Below are 22904 nucleotides of genomic sequence, written 5' to 3' on the forward strand. Positions count from 1 at the left end.
GACCCCTCCCCCGTCTGCCTGCACTGACCCCCCACCCCTATCCCCAGTCTGCCTGCCCTGACCCTTCCCCCGTCTGCCTACACTGACCCTTCTCACCTCTCTCTGCCTGCACTGACCGGCCCCGTCTGCCTCATAAGTCAAATTGGGAATTCCAGTGCAACACACTTGGGAAGGTGGTGTAATGTTAATCCTCCCAAGTTACTGGAAAAGCCAGAGTTTCTGGATAAACCCAGGGCTATGACAGCTCCTTGACCTTTCCCTTTTGTGGCAGTTCCAGAGAATTTTTCGGAGGTCTTGGAGAAGTACACTCAGCAGGGCCTGAGGGTGATTGCCGTGGCCCACCGCAAGCTGGAGGCGAAGCTGACTTGGCACAAAGTGCAGAACGTCAACAGGTAGGAACAGATCAGGCCGTGACCGTGCTGAATGGTGCAGCAGGCCTTGAGGCCCGAATGACCTGGGCCTGCACCTAGTTTCTGTGTTTCTCTGTGAAGAGCTTTGGAGCTGCCTGAGAGGCGCTATATAAATGTAAGTCTTTGTTTCATTCCCACGTGTACTTGCCAGCAGAGATCACAAGACTGGGAACAGGTCCCCGACTCCTAATTTCCCCCCCGAGTCCAGGATGTCTGCAGGAGTTGTGGCACTCTGTGGGTGTCCTGAGGATTATACAGTAAATGGTCTGCTGTCTCATATGTGCCTAAGCTGTTTATTCACCAGCGGAGTAAGCTTTTAAACATCACCTCTGATGCTAACCCGAACATAGGAGATGGTCATCACAGTCTGACCTTGCAGCCACCCCTGGTGGGTTATCAGACTTTCGATGTCCCTGGATGTTCTGACCCTTGTTCCTGGCTTTCCCAGACTCTTGCGCCTCACCTCCAGTCTGCCGGCCAGGTGAGTAGGCCATGATGTCTAGCTCATCTGCCGCAGGCTGCTCCCTGAGGGCACCCCAAGAGCGCTCTGCAACTGGAGCCCTCCCTCAGGCCTAACTAAGCAATGTGTCTCTCTGTACAGGGCTGTGATCGAGGGCAACATGGAATTCCTTGGACTGATCATGATGCAGAACAAGCTGAAGCCACGCTCTATTCCCATCCTCAGCGAGCTCAGGAAAGCCTGTATCCGTGCAGTGATGGTGACCGGTGGGTGTTTCTAGGACTAGGTGCAGAGTTAGAGGTGGGGAGAGTGCATGTTAGCGTAGGAAATGCAGCAGCCGATCCATCAAACGCAAACTCCTGCGAACTGCAGTGAGATTAGTGAGCAGATGATCTGTTTTGTAATGGTATTATTTGGGGGATAAATGTTTGGGTAAATCCTGTGCTCCTGAGAGAAATAGAACAGTGCAAGTTTGATTAGATTAGATTCCTGACAGTGTGGAAACAGGCCGTTCGGCCCAACAAGTCCACACCGACCCTCCGACGAGTGACCCACCCAAACGCATTTCCCTCTGACTAATGCACCTAACATTATGGGCAATTTAGCATGGCCAATTCACCCTAACCTGCACATCTTTGGACCGTGGGAGGAAATTGGAGCACCCGGAGGAAACCCACGCAGACATGGGGAGAATGTGCAAACTCCACACAGACAGTCACCCAGGGCAGGAATTGAACCCAGGTCCCTGGCGCTGTGAGGCTGCAGTGCTAACCACTGAGCCACTGTGCTGCCTTGTGGTTGGGAGTGTGGAGGGGGTTGGTGGGGTTGCATTCAATTCTGGTCTCCCTACGATGAGAAGGATGTTGTGAAACTTGAAAATATTCAGAAAAGGTTTACAAGGATGTTGCCAGGGTCGGAGGGTTTGAGCTACAGGGAGAGGGTGAATAGGCTGGGACTGTTTTCCCTGCAGCTGAGGGGTGACCATACAGAAGTTTATAAAATCGTGTTGGGAAACGTAAGCAGCACGTTCTAAACCTACCATTTCTCCTGATCTCCTCCCCCCCTCCCCCGATTGACAGGGGACAACATGCTGACGGCGGTCTCTGTGGCCCGTGAATGTGGGATGATCCCGCCAAACGGGAAGGTGATAGTCACGGAAGCGTTGCCACCGAAGGACGGCCAGTCTGCCACAATCCACTGGCAGTATGCTGAGGATCCGAGCGTGTGGAAGAAGCCGGTGACGAATGAAACCAAGGTAAGGAAACGGATGGCGTCGCTCAGTCTGTTCTGCATTTAGCAACTTGTCAAAATGCATCCCAGTGGGAATATTGAGTCTGGATGGCACACTCCAGGGTCAAAGACATTACAAGATTCAAGATGTTCCGGGCAAATGTTCTCTTCTTCTCAATCCTAAGATCTCTCATCAAGTCATTATTCTTGATGAACCATTTGCCACGTGAACCCACCACAAACCCATAAAAGAATATATTGGTTCCTTTTCTAAGTTCCATAATTTCCTTTTCCAGATGTTTATATTTCATGGTCTTTTCTTCCCAGGCTCGCTCCAACATGTTCTCCATCCGTGTCGTTGCTTCCACAATTATTACACGAGTATCTCTTTTAAAAATGACATCAGGAATCCACAGCTTCCTAATGCTGTCTTTAATACGGGGTTCTAAATATGCCACCCATCCTTTCTTTTTGACATATCTGACTAATTTCTCAACAATCTTATTATGTCTTTTAATTTGCATGTTTTTAACATCTGGGCACCAACCTGATATGTGAAAAACTGTCTCAACTGAATCATTGGATCTTCTGCATGTCTTGCTGTTAAATGGCCTTCCATAAGACAATGCTGTTCTCGTTGGATTATAAATTGGATTAATAACCTTAGATGTTTTCATATGTCAAGGATGTCAGGCTGGTTGGAGAGAGTGGAGCAGCTTCACTCGATAGATACCTGGGGAATAGGATCTCTGCAAAATCACAGATGTCTTATGGCGCAGAATGAGGCCATTTGGCCCTTTGTGTGCACACTGGCTCTTCAAACGCACATTGTTACCTCCTGCCAATTTCCTGCTTTGCCCCCATACCCTTGTGCGTTATTTCTGTTTGACTCGGTTATGTGGAGACTTGGAAAGCTGCGGTGGCCCTCCTTTCCAGAGGAGAGTTTGTAAAGATTTCCAAACCCATGAGCGGGGACGGTAGAATAAGGAACTGGTGGGAAGGTCAGTAACCCGAGGGAGCACAGATCGAAAATAATTGGTAAAATTGCCAGAGCTGGGGATGAGAATGAATATTTTTTTCTGAAGACATTGAGTTGAGACGTGGAATGTGCTGCCTGACACTGCAGTGGATGTGTATTCAATAAAAACTTGAAAATGAGAAGCAATTAACCCGAGGGTAAAGGAGAGAAAAATCAACCAGAGTTTGCTGCTGCCCCCTCACCAGTCAGTGCATGGTTACCTGGTTTAGCTACAGCGTACCCTGTGGTCCGTTTTCCTCCACCGTCATGCTTGGCAAATGGGGTAACTTTATTGAGTTAATTGAGGTGGCTGTAGCACACACAAGTCAGGAGTGTGATGGAATGCACCCTACTCGCTTGGTTGGTGCAGATCCAACAAGAAGCTCTCGACGCCGTCCGGGACAGAGTAGCCCGCATCCCAATCCACTACCTTCAAGTTTCACTCTCTCCACCGCTAACGCTCAGCAGCAGCAGTGCGTGCCATTGACAAGATGCAATCCAACTAACTGCTGACAGAAGCAAATGTTTAAAATATTTTAAATAAAATTTTAATAATTAATATAATTTAAAATTTGATTTCAAAAAGCTCTATCTGTACGATGCCTGCGCTACGGTTTGCCGGTGAAGGAAGGATACTCCCCGTGTTACATTTTAGGGGTCTATGATCACCGTTACCTAGTATAGACAGTTGATGACCTTTTTGCAATTCTGAGAGTCCCTGGCACTGTGAGGCAGCAGTGCTAACCACTGCGCCACCGTGCCACCCGCTATCATCAGCACAGAGTGTTTTAGTCTAATTGGAATGGTTGGGGCGGCATCCTATTCTCGAGCAGAGGTGTTGGGCAACTCTTCCCTCAGTCGTCCTCTTCCCCTTTTGATCTGTCTTCCACTTTCCTGGCGACGACTGCTCTCTGAGCACATTCAGATGAGAATGTCTGCCTACCGGGTCCGTCACTTTAGGAGTTCCCCTCTGTCCCGGGTCTATTCTATTCTATTCTTGGCCCCTGCGCAAATCCTCCGGTGCGGATTGAACCTAGCCCTGGTGCAGTTATTCCCAGCGCAGAATCTGGTTGCTGAGCTCTTTGGCCCCTGCACGGCTTTTCAGCGTAATGTGGCATCTCTCACTTACTTGGTCCCAGCACAGATTTCCAGGCTTGCCTTGGTGCCCCCTGTCCTGAGTATACCTCTTTCTGAACCTGGGACTTATTGCTGTATCATATTTCTTGGGGCAGGGTCTTTTCTCTGTGTCAATCAATTGTCTGAACCTTTTTGGCCAGTGGCCAGGGGACGTTGGCTGATCATCTTCCTTCCCATTCTTTCCAAACAACACGATGACTGGGTGCGTTTGGCGTCAGATAAGATGCTGGTTTTGAGCATCGTGACCTCTGTTTTTTCTAATATTTCTCTCTGCTTTCATTTTGGAAAGCTAGGTACAGCGCTTCTGCCTCACAGCACCAGGGACTGGTGGCAACTGTCCTTGTGGAGTTTGCACATTCTCCCTGTGTCTGCATGGGTTTCCTCCCACAGTCCAAAGATGTGCAGGTTAGGTAGATTGGCCATGCTAAATTTTCCTGTGTAGTGCAGATTAGGTGGGTTAGCCAGAGGAAATGCAGGCTTACAGGGATGGGGTTGGGGGATATGTCGAGGTGGGATGCTCTTCAGAGGTTCAGTGTAGACTTGATTGGCCGAATGACCTGCTTCCACACTGTACAGGTTCTGTGATGAAATAACGCTGTTACAGCTGTTAAATGAAATCCATGCTGTGCAGTAAATAGCAGGAAAATCCAGTTTTTAAGGGATCCCAACAAGTAAGTTGTGCTGCTTTCTGGCCTCTTCACCAGTGGGACCAGACTCTGTTAAGGTGGCGTTAAATGTTCATTTTGAGCAATAAGTACGTACAAATGTGCCTTTAGTGTTTCTCAGATCTGATGCTTCAACCTTCCCTCACTGACATCTTCTCTTCCCAGGATTTCCATATAAACATAGAGAATGACCGTCTGAAAGAGGGACCCCAGTCGCCTGAAATCTCCTACCATTTCGCCATGAGCGGGAAGTCCTTCTCTGTGATCGCAGAACACTTCCCGGACTTGCTTCCCAAGGTTAGTCTGCATTTCCTTATCTTGCGCTCGCTGTCTCGAGCTCGCTCTAAATGTGAAGGTGTGGGAATGCATGGTGGTCTGACAGCATATCTGTGTGACAGAGACACTATAAGCAGCTGCTGTCACGGGCTTGGCAGTGTATTGGCACCTTCCTAGAATACCTGGAAGGTTCACCGGCAAACCTGACCCCATCCTTTTGTTAATGGCTTTACTGATTTGTGGAATCATAAAACATGGCCATTCAGTCCAACAGCTCTGCTGTTAATGCTGTACAAGAGCCTCCTCCCACATGTGCTGTCAGCATTGTTTCCATACCTTTTCTCCCCAGTGTGCTTATCCAACCTGTTCCAATTTGTAATTTGAGCTGATTTTCTAATTTCATACTATGCCCATTTTCTCTCTTTGCCCAACCCCCCAACCAAGTATTCTTTCCTTTTTATTTTCTATTCGCTTTCATCCCTCGCTCCTTTCCTTCAAATGTTGAAGACCTGTCTTTTGAGTTTCCAATTCCTTTCTCGTTTCCTTGCCTCAATACTTAGTGCTTGATATATCAACATTACACACTTGACATCCAAGTCAGCAAACACCCCCAGGACAGACACAGCACAGGGTTAGACATCAAGGAGAGCTGTCTCTACACTGACCCCATCAAACACCCCCAGGACAGACACAGCACAGGGTTAGACATCAAGGAGAGCTGTCTCTACCCTGACCCCATCAAACACCCCCAGGACAGATACAGCACAGGCTTAGACATCAAGGAGAGCTGTCTCTACACTGACCCCTCAAACACTCCCATCGCAGGGACAGTACGGGGTTAGATACAGGGCAAAGCTCTGTCTATACTGTCTCCAGTCAAATGCTGCCAGGACAGTGTCAATATGGGGTTAAATATAGGTCCTATACCGGTAATTCTGTAACTAAGTTGGGCTTGGTCTGTACCATGGGGAGAATTCCGCTGGGAGCTGCTGGAATTGCCAGTGGATGGATATTTGTGTCTGTGTTGCCTGGGATTTGCCATGAGGAATGTAATGGTCTGTGGTTTGTACCTTACCCAGCTGCTCCTGTGTGGCACGGTTTACGCTCGTATGGCTCCAGATCAGAAAACTCAGCTGGTGGAGGTCCTTCAGAAAGTGGAGTGAGTATTGACAACAAACTAGCAATGTTCGGAACCCATTACAGTATTAACATCACTGCTCTGTTAGGTTTATTGGAAACCTTCTCTCCGATTACGGTACCTGACTCATTACATTTATATAGTGCCTTCTGTTGTTATGAGAAACATCCTGAAGCACTTCACGAGAGTAAGTGTTGGGACAGTTGACCGAAACCTGGGACCAAGGCGTTTCTTAATGTGCCAATTTTAAGGAGTATACTAAAGATGGAGAGAGAGAGAGATGGAGGGGTTTAAAGAGGGAATTCCAGAACATAGAATCATTGAATCTCTACTGTGTGGAAGTAGGCCATTAAGCCCATCAGATCCACTTCAACCCTCTGAAGAGCATCCCACCCAGATGCACCACCACCTCTGTTGTGTCTGTCTGTCTCTCTCCTTTTCCCCCTCTCTCTCTTCCTCTTACTCTCTCTCTTCCTCTCACTCTCTCTTTTTTCTCTCTCTCTCTCTCTCTCTTCCCCGCCCCAAACTTCTGTAACCTTGCATGTCCCTTGGCCATCACCCTAACCTGCACATCTTTGGACTGTGAAAGGAAGCCCATGCAGACATGAGGGAAATGTGTAAACTCCACCCAGAGAGTTGCCAGAGGTTGGAATTAAACCCCTGGTCCCTACTGCTGTGAGGAAGCAGTGCTAACCACTGAGACACTGTCCTGCCCCAGTTAGATTAACTCAATGAATTTCTCAGTGCTGTTAGTGGGACCCATCCCACCTTATAATTAGATACCATGACTAGGTCCCATGTTTCTGAAAAGCTCGCCTCCAGACATGCAATGGTTAAAAGTGGGGACATTTCAAAAGCCAGCATTCAGTGTTGTGGGATGAGAAAGTTTGGGGTTGACTAACAGGAAATGAAGATGGCAGTCCTTATATTGGAGACCATTGCAGGTCTGTGGGCATGGGGTAACGAGTGCTTTTCTGGCTGAGCTCCAGTTCGCGTTGGGTGCAAGGTGTGATTATGCAGTGCACACCCAGAATGCCTTCATCTTCAGCCTTCACTCCCTCCCCGACCACTGATGCTCAGTAGCAACAGGGAGAACATTGACAGGATGCACTGCAGGAACTCATCGAAGCTCCTGCGACAGCACCTTCCAAATCTGAGATCCCTCCCATGTCGAAGAACAAAGGCAGTGTATATGTGGGGACACCGACCCAGTTCTCTAACGAGCCACTCGTCATCCTGACTTTTCTTCATTCCTGGGACGTGGATATCACTGACCACTGTCGTCCTTGAGAACGTGGTGGTGAGCTGCCACTTTGAACAGCTGCAGTCTGGGTTGTGTACGTAGTCCCAAAGCACTGTTAGAAAAGGATTTCCAGGACTTTGACCCAGCTTCGAGAGAGTGCCTGCAGTCAGGATTATTACTGCCAACCTCTTGCCAGGCCCCACCAATATCGCACTGAAATGTCAGCCCGGATTTGTTGCTCAAAGCCCGGAAGTGGGGCTTCAACTTAGGGCTTCCTGTCTCTGAGGTGAGTGACCTGCTAGCGTTGGGAATCGTTGGTGGAGGAGGTACATGCACGTTGTTGAATTAATTAAATAAACCTTGTGGCTTTATTTTGTTTTGAAACAGCTATTATGTCGGAATGTGTGGCGATGGTGCTAATGATTGTGGGGTGAGTAACAACATATGGCAGAAACTATTTGTTGCGATTTCTTTTATTTCTTACCTTGTCAATCAAGTGCAGTGATCTGTTCAAGTTCAGCCCTGAACTACACTGTCCCCCTCTGTCTAATCCTAGCTCCCTTCTGGATCTAGGTGATGAACCTCAGCAGGGCAGTGAGGATTGGGCCCAATGTCACTGACTCCAGTAACCATTCTTGGTCCACCATCACGTACAGTGAAAATTCACTTCCAGGTGGCATCTCTGGTCTGCACAATTCTGTTTGCTCCTGATTTATGCACAGAGCACATGTTTGCTATTGAGCGCACGCACTGCAAATCTTCGCCTAGTGTGGGGCTGACCATCCGGCAGTAACCATGCCTGGTCTGACTTTATTTTTCTTAACTTGCTAGTAAACAGCAATAATGACTCTGACTGATATTCTATTCTATGCTCGCTAGCTAGCGAACAGCAGTAGTCACCCTGTGCTTGCTAGCCAGTAATCACAGGCCCAAAACGCTGATTTTCCTGCTCCTCGGATGCTGCCTGACCTTTTGTGCTTTTCCAGGACCACTCTAATCTTGACAATAATCAGAGGCAATATTGCTGGCTGATCTAAGTTGTGCTCACCAGCTAATAAGCTGGCAGCTACCCTGCCTGATCTTGCTCTAATATGCCCAGAGGACTGACGGATAACTGTTTGAGCTCAAGGTCCGATTTGATTTGTGAGCTGTTAAACAAGAGGAACTATCTTTACCCCTTCTATCACACTTGTGGCATTTATTGCATGAGGAACCTTCTTGCTAATTGGATTGGTAACCTCACATTCCAATATTTTTTAATGTTCATACTGTGAAAGTGCTGCGTGGTGTATTCCAGTGCATTAAAGGAAACATTCATTTGTGTGTGTCAAATATGTAAGTTTTCGCATAACCTGTTTTAAGAATAGCACTTGATTTGACCTGATATATATTTATTTGATTTATTATTGTCACATGTTCCGAGATACAGTGGAAAGTATTGCTTTGCTTGCTATCCAGATAAATCCTGTCTTACAAAGGAATATCAGAGTAATAGAACAGACTGCAGAATGTAGTGTTACAGCTACAGACAAGATGCAGTAAAAGACCAACTCTTAAATATGAGAGATTTCCTTATTGGACGCAAATCTGTCAAACTCTGCCCTGATATAATTTAAAGTAATAAATCAGGAACTGAAAGCTTGCCACAGAAATAGTAACCACATCCATCTGGTTCATTAATGTCCTCTCGGGGAGGAATTCTGCCGTCCTCCCCTTGTGCGGCCTATTCTGGACTCTTGGCCGGCTTCTGACTTGCCTCCAAAACGTTCATGTCAAGGGGACTTTGGGATGGGCAGCATATGCTCGACTTGCAAGCAGTAGCACTGCTGCCTCACAGCACCAGGGATCTGGGTTCAATTCCATCCTTGGGCGACTGTCTGTGTGGAGGTTGGGTGGGTTTCTCTTCAGAGGGTCAGTGTGGACTTGTTGGGCCAAAGGGCCTGTTTCCACACTGTAGAGAATCTAATCATTCTCCCCAAGTCTGCGTGGGTTTACTCCGGTTTCCTCCCACAGTCCAAAGATGTACAGGTTAGGTGAATTGGCCACACAAAATTGCCTGTACTGTTCAGGGATGTGTAGGTATGGGGTAAATGTAGAGTAGTAGGGAAATGGGTTATACTTCTGAGGGTCGGTGTGGACTTGTTGGGCCAAAGGGCCTGATTGCACACTGTAGGGATTCCATGATTATGTTAAGGTGAAGGTATATTCTGGATACATCTGAGGAGGATGCTGAATTGGCTTTTGTTATGTTCAAGATCCTCTCAATGATGGGAATGTCAGGGTAGGTGCGGTGCTGGTTATGGGGAGGCCTGTGTGGGGTATAACATGAAGCATGGAACGGCCTATTTCTGCACCTTGACATAACACCGCTGTGTTCCTACCACAGGCGCTAAAGCGAGCTCACGCCGGGATCTCCCTCTCGGAGCTCGAGGCTTCCGTGGCGTCACCTTTCACCTCAAAAACTCCAGACATTTCCTGTGTGCCGGATCTCATCAGGTAATGGGGCAGAAATACATTCAGCAGCTCTCTGAAGTGGTGCGTGGGGGGAGGATTGGTTCGCGATCTTCTCCTTGGAAATGATTTATTAATGGTTTGTTTTTCCGCAGGGAGGGTCGGGCAGCCCTGGTCACCTCATTCTGCGTGTTCAAATTCATGGCTTTGTACAGCATCATCCAGTATCTCTCCGTCTTGCTGCTTTATTCTGTACGTCAGCTTGTTTCTGTACTGACTGGGGCGGGGTGTGTTTGTGTGTGTGAGACTGAGACTGGAAACAGGGTCTTGAGTTCTCACCTGCTGCCTACTGCAGACTTGTTCAAGGCATCTGGGGTTGGGGAGGTGGGCAACATTGAGAAGGAGGGAGCTGGCACAGGAAGGGAGGTGGGTGAAACAACGCAGGGGAGCTGTGGCCCAGGTTGGACAGAGGATTGACAACACGGAGGCAAGTTGGCGAGTGATGGGAATGGGCATGACCGTGCAGGGAGTGGGGGTGGTGCACTATTAGGGGACACGGGGAGTCGGGGGGAAGCACAGGAGAGTCAGGTACAAGATGGAACTGGTTGGTGGGGTACACCTGGCCGGGGAAAGTGGGGGAAGGTGTGGAGGAGTTTGCAACCATGTTGGAGCAAGTTAGGCAGAGAGAGAAAACAGCCTGGGAAAGTGTTGAGGGGTGGCGGGGAAGACCAGGTAATGGCCCAAATAGTTGCGAGGCTGGAGAAATAGCCCAGGCAGAGAGTAGGGGCAGTGGGAGGGGGATACTGGAGGGCAGTGGGGGAACCTCTCAGCAGGGAATTAGAGAGCGGGGGGATAGGGGGAGCAGGATGAGAGACTGCCTGGGAGGTATGTAGAGGGGGTGGCATCAACTTAGGGGTCTGGGAAGACATTAAAAAATGAGGGCTGTGATAGAAGAGGAAGTGGTATGGATTAGGGAATGCTAGAGGGATGGGAGATGGCATGGGATAGGATGTAAACATTGTATGCTAGAATAGTTGTGCTGCACATGTCTCGTGACTTCTGCTAGCGTTGAAATGAAGCTTTCTGATGTGACTTTTTGATTGCAGGTCCTGAGTAACCTGGGAGATGTGCAGTATCTGTTCATCGACTTGGTCATCATCATGTCCATTGCTTTTACAAGTGAGTAAAGGGCACACTGGGTAGGCTGCTAGTGGTTGCTTTTCAAAAAGGCGGCTCTTCCTATAATCAGCGATGGGAGCTAAACCTGCAGCCCTGACCCCCAATGGGCCTGATCAGGTGCTGACTCCACCCTGACCCTGTTGCTCTCTGACCCTTTAGCTGTTGGTTTGGTCGCAGCCATGTGGTGAATGATCTAATCCTAGCCCAGGGTTAATAGTAAGCAGGGCATGGCCTTTGCCATGGTGTAAAAGGCCGCAGAGATCAGACATGGATTCCTGACCCTGCTACACCCTTCGGCTCTGATTCATCATTGTGTAAACTTCAAACTCATCTGTTCACCTTGCTCACTATCGCCCACTACCTTTACCCGACAATAATCTTCTGGCAGCAGTCTTGAAACTTCATTTCACTCCCAGTCTTCTTGGGAATGCAATCCAAATTTCTCCCGACAGAGGAAGGGTGCTATTAAATTGGAAAGCCTTCAGAAAACATTTACCACGATGTTACCATGACTGGAGGGCTTGAATTATACGGAGAGGCCGGATAGACTGGGACCTTTCTCACTGGAGTGTAGAACGTTGAGGGGTGACCTTATGGACTTTTATAAAACAGTGAGGGGCATAGATGAGCTGAACAGCAAAAATCTTTTCCCTGGGTGGTGGGGTATTCAAAACTAGCCAGCATGTTTTTCGAGGTGAGAGGAGAAAGATTTTTTTTAAAAAAAAACACACGAGGGGCAATTTTTTTCCAGAGGTTGGTTCATGTGTGGAATGTGTTGCCAGAGAAAGTGGTGGATGCAGATACAGTTACTACAATGGAAAGACAAATGCATTGATAGGAAAGGTTTAGAGGGATGTCGGCTAAACGCAGCCGGGTGGGACTGATTTAGTTTGGGGAACTTGGTCAGTGTGGACAGGTTGGACTGAAGGGTCTGTTTCTGTGCTGTATGACTCTGTGACACTGCCCCCTGTGAGAGGAGTTGCTTCCTGATATTACCTGAATGGCATTGAAGGCTCTGCCTCCTCGTTCTCGACACTCTCTTCAGGGGAGAACAGTTCCTTTCCGTGCCTACCTTTTTTAGATATTGTAGCTAACCCACTCCTCGATCTTCTGTAATTCGGGGATTGCAAGCTTGATTGCGGCAACCGGTTGTGGTAACTTCAGCCTTTCGGTCCTGCCTTGGCCGATCTTCACCACAGCTCCTTCAGAGCCAAAGCTCCTGCCCCAGAGCCATTGGTGGGATCGTGAGGTACTCCTGGAAAAGGGTTGCGAGCTCGCGACCTGGCATCCTATGACCAATGGTGACAGTGAAGTAGCAGAAGGAAGTCTGGGATTCGGCTGATGACCAAGACAGAGAGAGTGAGAGGGGCTGATTGAAGGAAAGCCCGCCAGATCCACATGTGCTTCTCTTGTTGTTGAAAACTAAATACAGCCAGGGCTGCTTTTCTTGTAATCACGCATCACAGAAACAGTCCCTTCGTTCCAACATGCTCATACCAACCAGACGTACCAATCTGGCCTAGTCCCATCTGGCCCATATCCCTCCAAACCCTTCCTATTCATACACCTGTCCAGATGCCTTTTAAATGCTGTAATTGTACCAGCCTCCACAACTTCCCCTGGCAGCTCATTCCATACATGTACCACCCTCTGCATGAAAAAGTTGCCCCTCAGGTCCCTTTTAAATCTTTCCCCCCCCACCCTAAACCTGTGCCCTCTAGTTTGTTTCTTTCCGGGACAGGGTCAGCATTTGTTGTCCCATCCTCATTGCCCCTTGATCTGAAAAGCTCGCTCAGGCAGTTAAGAGCCACTCCCATGGCTGGATTTCTCTGGAGCACTACACCATCTCCCGTAAAGCATCTTGAAATGTTAACTTTGATTTTCTCTCCAAGTGTGCTCCATGGATCCTGGGGACCCCTGTCTTGAAAAAAGGATGAATTTGAGTCACTGGATAAGGGTGGTTTTCGAAGGCCTCTGGCAGGCAGCACAACATAAGAGCTGCTCCTGTTTCCTCCGCCTGACTCAGGGTCTCTGGAGCCGTAGAGGCAGTCGACGTGGAAGTTAATGTTGGGGGCAGTTAGGAGCCAGATCAGAGGGAAGGCTAACTCTGTCCATGTAACTACTTGCCTTGCAGTGAGCCTGAATTCATCCTGGAAGGAGCTGGTCCCACGCAGGCCACCGTCCAGCCTGATCTCAGTGCCGATGCTGCTATCCGTGTCGATGCAGATCCTCCTCTCGTTGGCCTTTCAGGTCACGGCCTTCCTGCTGGTTAAGGAACAGCCCTGGTACGAGACGTGGACCCCCTCCTCAAAGTAAGAGTCGCTCAGCAGCCATCGCTGAAATGCAGATAATTCACAGAACTTGGGCCTTACTGGCAGGGTCAGCATTTGTTATCTTCTGAATTACCTCCTTGCATCACTACAGTCCATAAGGTGTGGGGGAAACCACTGTGCCCTATGCATCGATATCTACGTGCTTGTTGAGATCAGAGCCAAAACGTAGTAATTACAGAGGGAGTTACTTACTCCTGGCCCTGTCCTAGGAATAAGTAAGGGCTGCAGATGCTGGAGATCAGAGTTGAGAGTGTGGTGCTGGAAAAGCACAGCAGGTCAGGCAGCATCCGAGGAGCAGGAGAATCGATGTTTCGGGTGTAAGCCCTTCATCAGGAATGCTTATGGCTCCTTTTCCAGCACCACACTTTCTACTCTGCCCTGGGAGTTTTTGATTGGGGGACAGTTGCAGAGGGAGTTTTGCTCGGTATCTAACTCCATGCTGTCTCTGTGCTGGGATTGTTTGATGGAGACAGTGTAGAAGGAGCTTTACTCTGTATCTAACCCCGTGCTGTCCCTGTCCTGGGAGTGTTTGATGGGAGGGACGGTGTAGAGCGAGCTTTACTCTGTATCTAACCCCGTGCTGTCCCTGTCCTGGGAGGGTTTGATGGGGACAGTGTAGACTGAGTTTTACTCTGTATGTGACCCCGTGCTGTCCCTGTCCTGGGAGGATTTGATGGGGGGGACAGTGTTGAGGGAGCTTTACTCTGTATCTAACCCCGTGCTGTCCCTGTCCTGGCAGTGTTTGATGGGGGGGACAGTGTTGAGGGAGCTTTACTCTGTATCTAACACCGTGCTGTCCCTGTCCTGGGAGTGTTTGATGGGGGGGACAGCGTAGAGGGAGCTTTACTCTGTATCTAACCCTGTGCTGTCTCTGTCCTGGGAGAGTTTGATGGGGGGGACATTGTCGAGAAAGCTTTACTTTATCTCAGCGCTGATGGTAAATGGCTAAAATGACCATCATGCTTGATTTTGCTCTGTCAATATTTTAACGTAAACGTTTTGTTTAATTTGTTGTGCTGTCCAAGACACAAGCTTCATTTAACAGCAAGTGACTGGTCTTCTTTCTGCAGTGTTTGTAATGGGATCCAGGGGAACACCAACGTTTCACTTCACAATGAGTCTGAAGTGGATGAGCACAATGTCTCGAATTATGAAAATACGACACTTTTTTTTGTCTCCTGTTGCCAGTATCTGGCAGTTGCTTTTGTGTTCTCGAAGGGACGACCCTTCAGGCAGCCTGTCTACAGAAACTGTGAGTTGAGTGTCTCTGTGTCTTGGGTACTTGTATTAGTCCAAATCACTCTTGGGTCTGGCTCCTCACCCCAGCCCTTCTCTGGGACCCAATGTAGCTTGCCGTCTAGCCGCTGCGCAGTGGGGGTGTTATACTGAGGAAGGGGAAGTTTCCTTTTAGACCCATGAGGAGGAGATTAGGCCGGCCGATCTTGGGGGGGGGGGGGGGGAAGGAATGAAAGGACCTACCAGGTGACTGAAAGGTCATAGGCTGTGGTGGAGGCTGGTCTGGAACAAAGCCATCAGCAAAGAACATTTTGGCCGAATGGCCTGTTTCTGTGCTGTTACATTGTACAGTCATATCCCAAAGGATGCTTCATCGAGAAAGGTGACTGTTCTCCTTGTGTCCTGGTCAATACTCTTCCCACAATTAGTACTGCTGCTGCCCATGGGATCTTACTGTGCATTGCTTGACCTTTTATTCCAGTGGTGTCCGCACTCCAGGCACAAGTGTTTTGTTAACAGCAAAGCACTTTCTTAAAAAAAAATGATCCGGAGTATGTAAATGACTCTATATCAGTTCAATAATTTCCTTCGTCCATGTTATCCTCTGTCTCGATGTGCACAGTGTGGAGCAATCTGCTCCTCTCGTCCTTGCGATTGGTATTTCTCATGATCCAGTAATGTTCCCCTCGACTGGTGAGAGTGTGTCAGCCTTTTGGGAGGGCCTGCTTATGCTGGATACCACCTTGCAGTCTCCCTCGTTAACAGGAGCAATCCAGAGTTCCGTGCTTTACTGTAAAGTTGTACCACCCACTCAGTGAGCATGTCTGGGTTGAATCTAATCGAGGTGTTTGGTGTGTTTATATACAGAATAACAAATGCCCAGTAGAGAGTTACGGACTGGAATCAATAAATAGAATAGCAGATACCCGGGAGTGAGTTAGAGACTGCGCTCTAATCGAGGGGTTCAGGAGGATCTGAGATTGAGATTATGATCTGATTCTGCTCTTTTTCAGATTTATTTATGGGTTGTATTCTGGTCCTTTACGGTTTCATCATTCTGATTATGATGTACCCAATTGACATGGTTGATAACTTCTTTCAGGTAAGAGAATTAGGAATCGTCGCTTGGCTCAGTGAAAGGTTGAGGAGGTGCTAATCCCCAATCATTGGGCTAGATACCATGGCCACACTCTGAGGCTCGATTCAAACCAAGGTCCAGTGAGGAAAGTGTATGTCTACAATATAAGGCCCACTTTCAATGTGGTTTCTTGGTCAAGTTGGGTGTTTTGGTGGAGCTGTGTGGTCTCTTCTGCTTCTCAAGTGGGTGGGTTGGAGTTGCTGGTGGAACATGGAGGAGAGGGGTGTTGTTTTTGGATCTGCATCACTCATCTGCCCAAGGATAATTTTCTCCAGCCGTGTCCCTGAGTCCTGCACTCCATTATCAGTGATGTTTCTTCAATCCAGTTCTATCCCTGCAACCTTTAGACATCCTCCCCAACCCCGCCCCTTCGTCTTCTGGAACCGGCCTTTGTAAAATTACTGTGCGTTTGCTGCCAACCCCATGCAGTTGTAAAAGATGTTCCGTTGCTGTGCTGTGTATTAAATCTGTTACCGGAGTCTACTGGGAGGTGCTCTGGAAGGGTCATTCAGAGTGCCCGCTCCTTTGGCTGCCCCTGTGTGAGCTGTACTACAGAGCACATTGTGTAGGCCTCAGGTCGATCCTGACTGTGATGCCCCTGCAGTTGGTTAGCCAGGCAACATCGAACTGCTTCAGGAAAAGAAGCCTAATTTGAGAAGCATCTCAAACTCTATATTGGGTGGGAACGAACAAAGTTTAATGAAGAATATCTACATACAATTAATGAACCTACCTGACAATTGAACACTTTTTTTCATTTCTTTCTGTTTCTCCTCCCCAGCTGGTCTGTGTACCTTCGGATTGGCGAAATAAGATGTTGTTTTTAATTCTGGCCAACGTAACTCTTTGTGTTCTGGTGGAGGTGAGTGTGAGATGCGCACTTGGGAATCTCCTGCTCCCAAAGATGGGAGGAGGAACGTGGCAAGGTTCCTGCAGATGGGAAGGGGTACAGTTATAGTCGAGCTGTATGTGATACCTGTGGGGTATGCTGCAGGGTTGTTGTGTCATTGGGATCCCTGTTAAACTGATGGATAAGACTTGTTTTAGTGTCCTTTTAGGGGCTGTGGGCATTACTGGCTCGGCTAGCATTTGTTCTTTATCCCTAGTTGCTCTTGCAAAGGTGATGGTGAGCTGCCAAAGTGTGTTGCTGCAGTCTGTGTGGTGTAGGGACACCTGCCATGCCGTTGGGGAGTGAACTCTAGGATTTTGACCCACCAACAGTGAAGAGACAGTGATGCCAACTTTTATAGATGCACCATAGAAAGCATCACAGCTTGGTACAGCAACTGCTGTGCCCAGGACCATAAGAAATTTCAGAGAGCTGTGAACATGGCCCAGTCCATACAACAAGCCAATCTTCCATCCATTGACTCCACGTACACTCCTTGCTGCCTTGGGAAGGCAGCCAATGTCGTCAATGACCCCTCCCACCCCGGTTATAATCCCTTCTAACCTCTTCCGTCAGGCAGAAGATACAAAACACGTACCAACAGACTGGAGTACAGCTTCATTCCAGCTGTTGTTAGACTTCAGAACGGACTTCTCAAATTTTAACTTTAATGTTGATCTCGCTGTTACTGCGCCATTCTGCAGCTGTAACGTTGTATTCCTCTCTCTGTTCTATTACCCGATGCATGCAAAGCAAAACTCTTCACTGTACCTAGGTACATGTGACAACAATAAATGAAATCAAATCCAATATATTTCCAAGTTAGGGTGATGTGAGGCTTGCAGGGGATGGTGTTGAAAAACGTGGTGCTGGAAAAACACAGCAGGCCGGGCAGCATCCGAGGAGCAGGAGAATCGACGTTTCGGGCATAAGCCCTTCTTCAGGCTTATGCCCCCGAAACGTCGAGTCTCCTGCTCCTTGGATGCTGCCCGGCCTGCTGTGTTTTTCCAGCACCACATTTTTCAACTCTGGTCTCCAGCATCTGCGGGTCCTCACTTTCTCCTTGCAGGGGATGGTGTCCCAATTTACCTGCTGCCCTTGTCCTTGGTAGTGGGCGTGGGTTTGGAAGATGGTGTCGAAAGAGCTTTGGCATGTTTCTGCAGATAGTAATAAATGCTGCCAGCAGTGTCCAAAACGGGCAAGGGGTTTTTTGATTAGATTAGATTAGATTAGATTACAGTGTAGAAACAGGCCCTTCGGCCCAACAAGTCCACACCGACCCGCCGAAGCGAAACCCACCCATACCCCTACATTTACCCCTTACCTAACACTACGGGCAATTTAGTATGGCCAATTCACCTGACCCTGCACATCTTTGTGATGTGGGAGGAAACCGGAGCACCCGGAGGAAACCCACGCAGACACGGGGAGAACGTGCAAACTCCACACAGTCAGTCGCCTGAGGCGGGAATTGAACCCGGGTCTCTGGCGCTGTGAGGCAGCAGTGCTAACCACTGTGCCACCGTGCCGCCCACTAGTGTACCCCAACCCCATGGGAATTCACTCTGGGGGGGGGGGGGGCGTCAGCAATGGGAGGAACATCAACCCTGTATCCCAAAGACTAACTACTGTTCTAGGTTGTGCGGTGGTGGAAGTGAATATTTAGGATGATGGATAGAGTGCTGATTCAGCAGAGATTACGCTGTTGTTCTGACTGAGTGCCACAGAGATGTACAGCACAGAAACAGAGCTTTTTGGTCTAAACCTTGCACGCTGACTAAATATTCGAAAGTAACCTAGTCCCATTGGCCAGCACTTGGCCCATATCCCTCCAAACCCTTCCTACTCATATACCCATCCAGATGCCTAATAAATGTTGAAAATGTGTTGCTGGAAAAGCACAGCAGGTCAGGCAGCATCCGAGGAGCAGGAGAATCGGCGTTTTGAGCATGAGCCCGAAGAAGGGCTCATACCCGAAACATCGATTCTCCTGTTCCTTGGATGCTGCCTGACCCTGCTGCGCTTTTCCAGCAACACATTTTCAGCTCTGATCTCCAGCATCTGCAGTCCTCACTTTCGCCCGTTAAATGTTGTAAATGTACTAGACTCATCCACTTCCTCTGGCAACTCATTCCATACATGCACCACCCTCTGCGTGAAAATGTTGTCCCTTGGGTCACTGTTAAATCCCCCCCCTCACCTTAAACCTATGCCCTCTGCTTTTGAACTCCCCTACCCTGGGGAAAAGACAATGGCTTTTCAACCTATCCCAGCAACATCCTTAAACCCTTTCCAAACCCTTTCAAGTTTAACAACATCTCTCCTAGAGCAGTGAGGCCAGACTTGAACACAGTATTGCAAAAATGGCCTGACCAATGTCCTGTACCGCAGTATGACAATCTCAACTCCTAAAGTCAATGAGCTGACCAATAAAGGCAAGCATTAACTTAGAGTTGATGGTGGCTGAAGGCTGGGTATGGAGAGGATGGTACAGCACGAGGGGAAGGCCACTTGGCCCATTCTGTCAGTGTGTTCGCTTTCAGTGAACCATTAGTTGCACTCCTCATTTTTCTTCAGAGTTCCACTGTCTGTTTCTTTACAGATTTTCATCCAATAAACAACTCATTCCATTGGCATTTTCAAGTAGAAAATTCTCTCTCTCAAGTTACTGTTTAATTAATCTCCACATTTCACCTCCAGTTCGTTCTTCCAATTCCTGTATCCTCTTATACTGACCGTTCAGCCATGGTGGGATTTGACCTATGTCTTCAGAGAATTACCCTGAGTCTTTCGGATTTCTAGGCCGTTCTACGATCTTCCCTGTTAGGGTTGAGAGGCCATAGCAGTAAGAAGTTATTCCACCAGGCAAAATGCAGTCGGTGGAGAATAGTTATACGTACCAACAGATTCAAGGACAGCTTCTTCCCTGCTGTTGTTAGACTTCTGAACGGACCTCTCAAATTTTACTGACTTGTATAGTCAATCCTAGTTATTAACCACTGGATGTGATTGCCAGGCATATCCATCTGACCTCAGCTTGTGGTGTTATGAGACAGAAGTATTTCATGTTTTTGGGATGTGGGTATCAGTGGCTTGGCTGGTATTTATTAACTGTCCATGGGTGCCCGTGAGGTAGTTTGATTTGTTGAGAATGTTCGGTGAAAGTGCTTCCACCGTGCCATCGAGGGAAGGGGGTTTGCACCCTGTGATTTCTGAAGGAAGGGCCCGACACACGTGATTCAGGAGAGGCTGTTTTGTTGTCACGTGCCTGAAGCAGACGGAGGTTTCAGGCCTGGGAGGTGCGGTCGATAGAGCCTTGCCTGGTTGTTGCGGATGGTACACGCTGCAGTCTTAATGGCTGTTTCGGGTGAAGAGGAGCAGTGAGAAACCGTGTCCTTTTGGCGAGAAGTGGGGACGCAGCCCATGGTTCAAGATAGGTCTCAATAATTGCTCTTTTCTTGTTGCTTTGTTGTAGAATGTCTTGTGTGACCACAGCTTCCAGTGGCTAAGGAATCTCTGCAGTGGAAGCTACCATGAGCATCCTGTCCCTCATACCTACGCACAGGTAGGAGGCTGGTATCCCAGCACCTGTTTTGTGGAGAGCTGGAGTTCAGTATAGTCGGTGGAGTTGGAACATGGTGGGGCTTTCTCTCTCTGTTTGGATACTGGGAGAGGACTGGGCTCATCACAAATGTTGGGAACATTTACCAAAAGCAGGACTACTTGAAACAGCTTAACCCCGAAGGCCCAAGTGGCCGCACTCTATTCGCCAAATGACAATTCTCCTGCCCTTGACCCGGTTGCTGAGATGATGTCTGTTTTGTTTATCGCACCTTCTGGAAAGATTGTTTGAAATAGGCGCAGATGCAGGCTATTCGACACATCAACTATGCTCAGGCATTCCATGAGATCATGGTGCCTGTGTTTTCAGGCATTAGAACTCCGTATTCTGACATTCAGTTTCATCTCCTGCTGTTATAGAGTGAAGGAAATGTACAGCACGAAAACAGACTCCATACCGACCAGGTATCCTCAATTAATCTAGTCCCATTTGCCAGTATTTGGCCCGTAATCCCTCTAAACCCTTCCTATTCATGTTCTCATCCAGGTGCCTTTTAAATGGTCTCTGATTGTACCAGCCTCCACCACCTCCTGGGGCAAAGACCTTTGCTATTAACCCCATCCGTGCCCCTCATGATTTTATAAACCTCTAAGGTCACCCCCCTCAGCCTCTGACGCTCCAGGGAAAATACCCTAGCCTGTTCAGCCTCTCCCTATAGCTCAAACCTTCCAACCCTTGTAGCATCCTACCTAAAACCCACCTATTTTACCAAGGTTCAGTTGTTCCCTCTGATTGTCTCCACCTCTGACACACACCCAGGGTACTTGCCTATGGTGTCCAGACTCTGTATAAATGTCCCTGCATCCTCACCCTTCATGGAGCTTATGTCAGTCTTGCTGCCTCTTACCATTTTATAAACTTCCACTCAGCCAACCACACTGTAACCTAACTCTCACAAAAGTTCTGTTCTTCATTACCCAGGCCCATGTGCACCAAACTCCATTGGGTCCAAGTCTGGTACCATCCCAACTTCAGAATTCTCATCTTTATGCTAAAACTATCTTGTATTTCAGTCTGTTTGGTGAGAAATGATTGTGAAGCTGTTGCGTTGATTATAAAACCTGGTTCGCTTGTGTGCTTTAGGGAAGGAAACCTGTGTCAGGGCCTTTGGGTGACTCTTGTTGCTCATTGACCCGGGTTCATAGAATCTTAGCAGCCCTGCGGCGTGGAAACAGGCCATTCGGTCCAACAAGTCCACACTGACCCTCCCCAAGAGCATCCCACCCAGGCCCATGTTCTTGCCCTATCCCTGTAACCCTACCTTTCCCATGACTAATCCACCTAACCTGCACACCTTTGGACTGGGAGAGGAAACCCACACAGACACAGCGAGAACATGCAAACTCCATACAGACAGTTGCCCGAGGGTGAAATTGAGCCCTGGTCCCTGGCGCTGTGGGGCAGCACTGTCCTACCAGATGATGTATTGCCGTGTTTTTGGTTGCACTTAAGATGGAAGCAGGAATAGGCTACTCATGAACGTGACCATCATCAAGCAGGTTATCAGCAATAAATGCCAACTTTGTCAGTGGCATTCATGTCCTAAGACCATAGGACATAATTTCTGTCCGTAAATGAATCTGCATACTTGGGATGAACATAGAGTAAGTGCAGGAGTAGACCATTCAGCCCATCGAGCTCTGCTCATCCTGACAAAACTACCATGATTTATAAGCTCAGCAGGTCTGGCAGCATCCGAGAAGAGAAATCAGAGTTAACGCTATGGGTCCACTGATCCTCAGAACCCAGATCTGAAATGTTAACTGATTTCTCTTCACAGATGTTGCCAGACGTGCTGAGCTTTTCCAACAGTTTCCGGCTTTGTTTCTCATTTACAGTATCTGCAGTTCTTTTGGTTTCTACCATGATTGATTGTGGATTTCTGCTCCACTCTCCAGTCCACACCCCTTATCCCGTGATTCCCCAAGGGACCAAAAATCCATTAATCTGAGCCTTTGGGATGTTCAACAGTGGACCACACACAATCCTCTGGAGAGAGAATTCTAAATATTTATCACTGAGTGAAGGAATTCCTCCTCCTCCCATTACCTAATCGGAGATTGCTGTTGTAGATTCTTGTTAGGTTCCACCAAGATTACTGCATTCTCCCTCTGTCACTCACTGCGTCAGGCAGCATCCAAGGAGCAGGAGAGTAGATGTTTCAACCATAAGCCCTTCATCAGGAATGTGGGGTGGTGGAGAGAGAGGCGGGTTGAGAGATAAATATGAGGGTGAGTGAGATATCTGGAAAGGGGGAGATGGAAGGAGAGGATGGAGCTGATAGGTGGAAGATGGAGAGTTAGGACGGTTCAAGAGGGCGGTGCCGAGTTGGAGGGTTGGATCTGGGATGAGGTGGGGGGAGGGGAGATGATACAACTGGTGAAGCCAACATTGATCCTGTGGAATCGGAGGGTCCCAAGGCGGAAGATGACTCGTTCTTCCTCCAGTCGTCGGGTGGTTTGTGTTTGGCAGTGGAGGA

The 22904-nt window shown here is 48.4% G+C and overlaps 1 protein-coding gene across 1 annotated transcript in view; it reads left to right on the forward strand.

Moving 5' to 3' along the window:
- Window positions 1–22904, forward strand: part of LOC122544399 (polyamine-transporting ATPase 13A3-like) — a 59670-nt gene that overhangs the window by 34440 nt on the left and 2326 nt on the right. Inside the window, exons 18-31 of the mRNA XM_043683646.1 lie at window positions 262–392; window positions 1012–1136; window positions 1950–2125; window positions 5086–5217; window positions 6276–6355; window positions 7965–8007; window positions 9964–10073; window positions 10184–10280; window positions 11135–11207; window positions 13342–13519; window positions 14611–14792; window positions 15790–15878; window positions 16696–16776; window positions 20279–20368. Of these exons, the coding sequence (XP_043539581.1) occupies window positions 262–392; window positions 1012–1136; window positions 1950–2125; window positions 5086–5217; window positions 6276–6355; window positions 7965–8007; window positions 9964–10073; window positions 10184–10280; window positions 11135–11207; window positions 13342–13519; window positions 14611–14792; window positions 15790–15878; window positions 16696–16776; window positions 20279–20368 (1587 nt within the window). The remainder of the gene's footprint in view (window positions 1–261; window positions 393–1011; window positions 1137–1949; window positions 2126–5085; window positions 5218–6275; window positions 6356–7964; window positions 8008–9963; window positions 10074–10183; window positions 10281–11134; window positions 11208–13341; window positions 13520–14610; window positions 14793–15789; window positions 15879–16695; window positions 16777–20278; window positions 20369–22904) is intronic.

The sequence above is a fragment of the Chiloscyllium plagiosum genome, chromosome 48 (assembly GCF_004010195.1).
Source record: "Chiloscyllium plagiosum isolate BGI_BamShark_2017 chromosome 48, ASM401019v2, whole genome shotgun sequence".
In the NCBI taxonomy this organism is placed as follows: Eukaryota; Metazoa; Chordata; class Chondrichthyes; order Orectolobiformes; family Hemiscylliidae; genus Chiloscyllium; species Chiloscyllium plagiosum.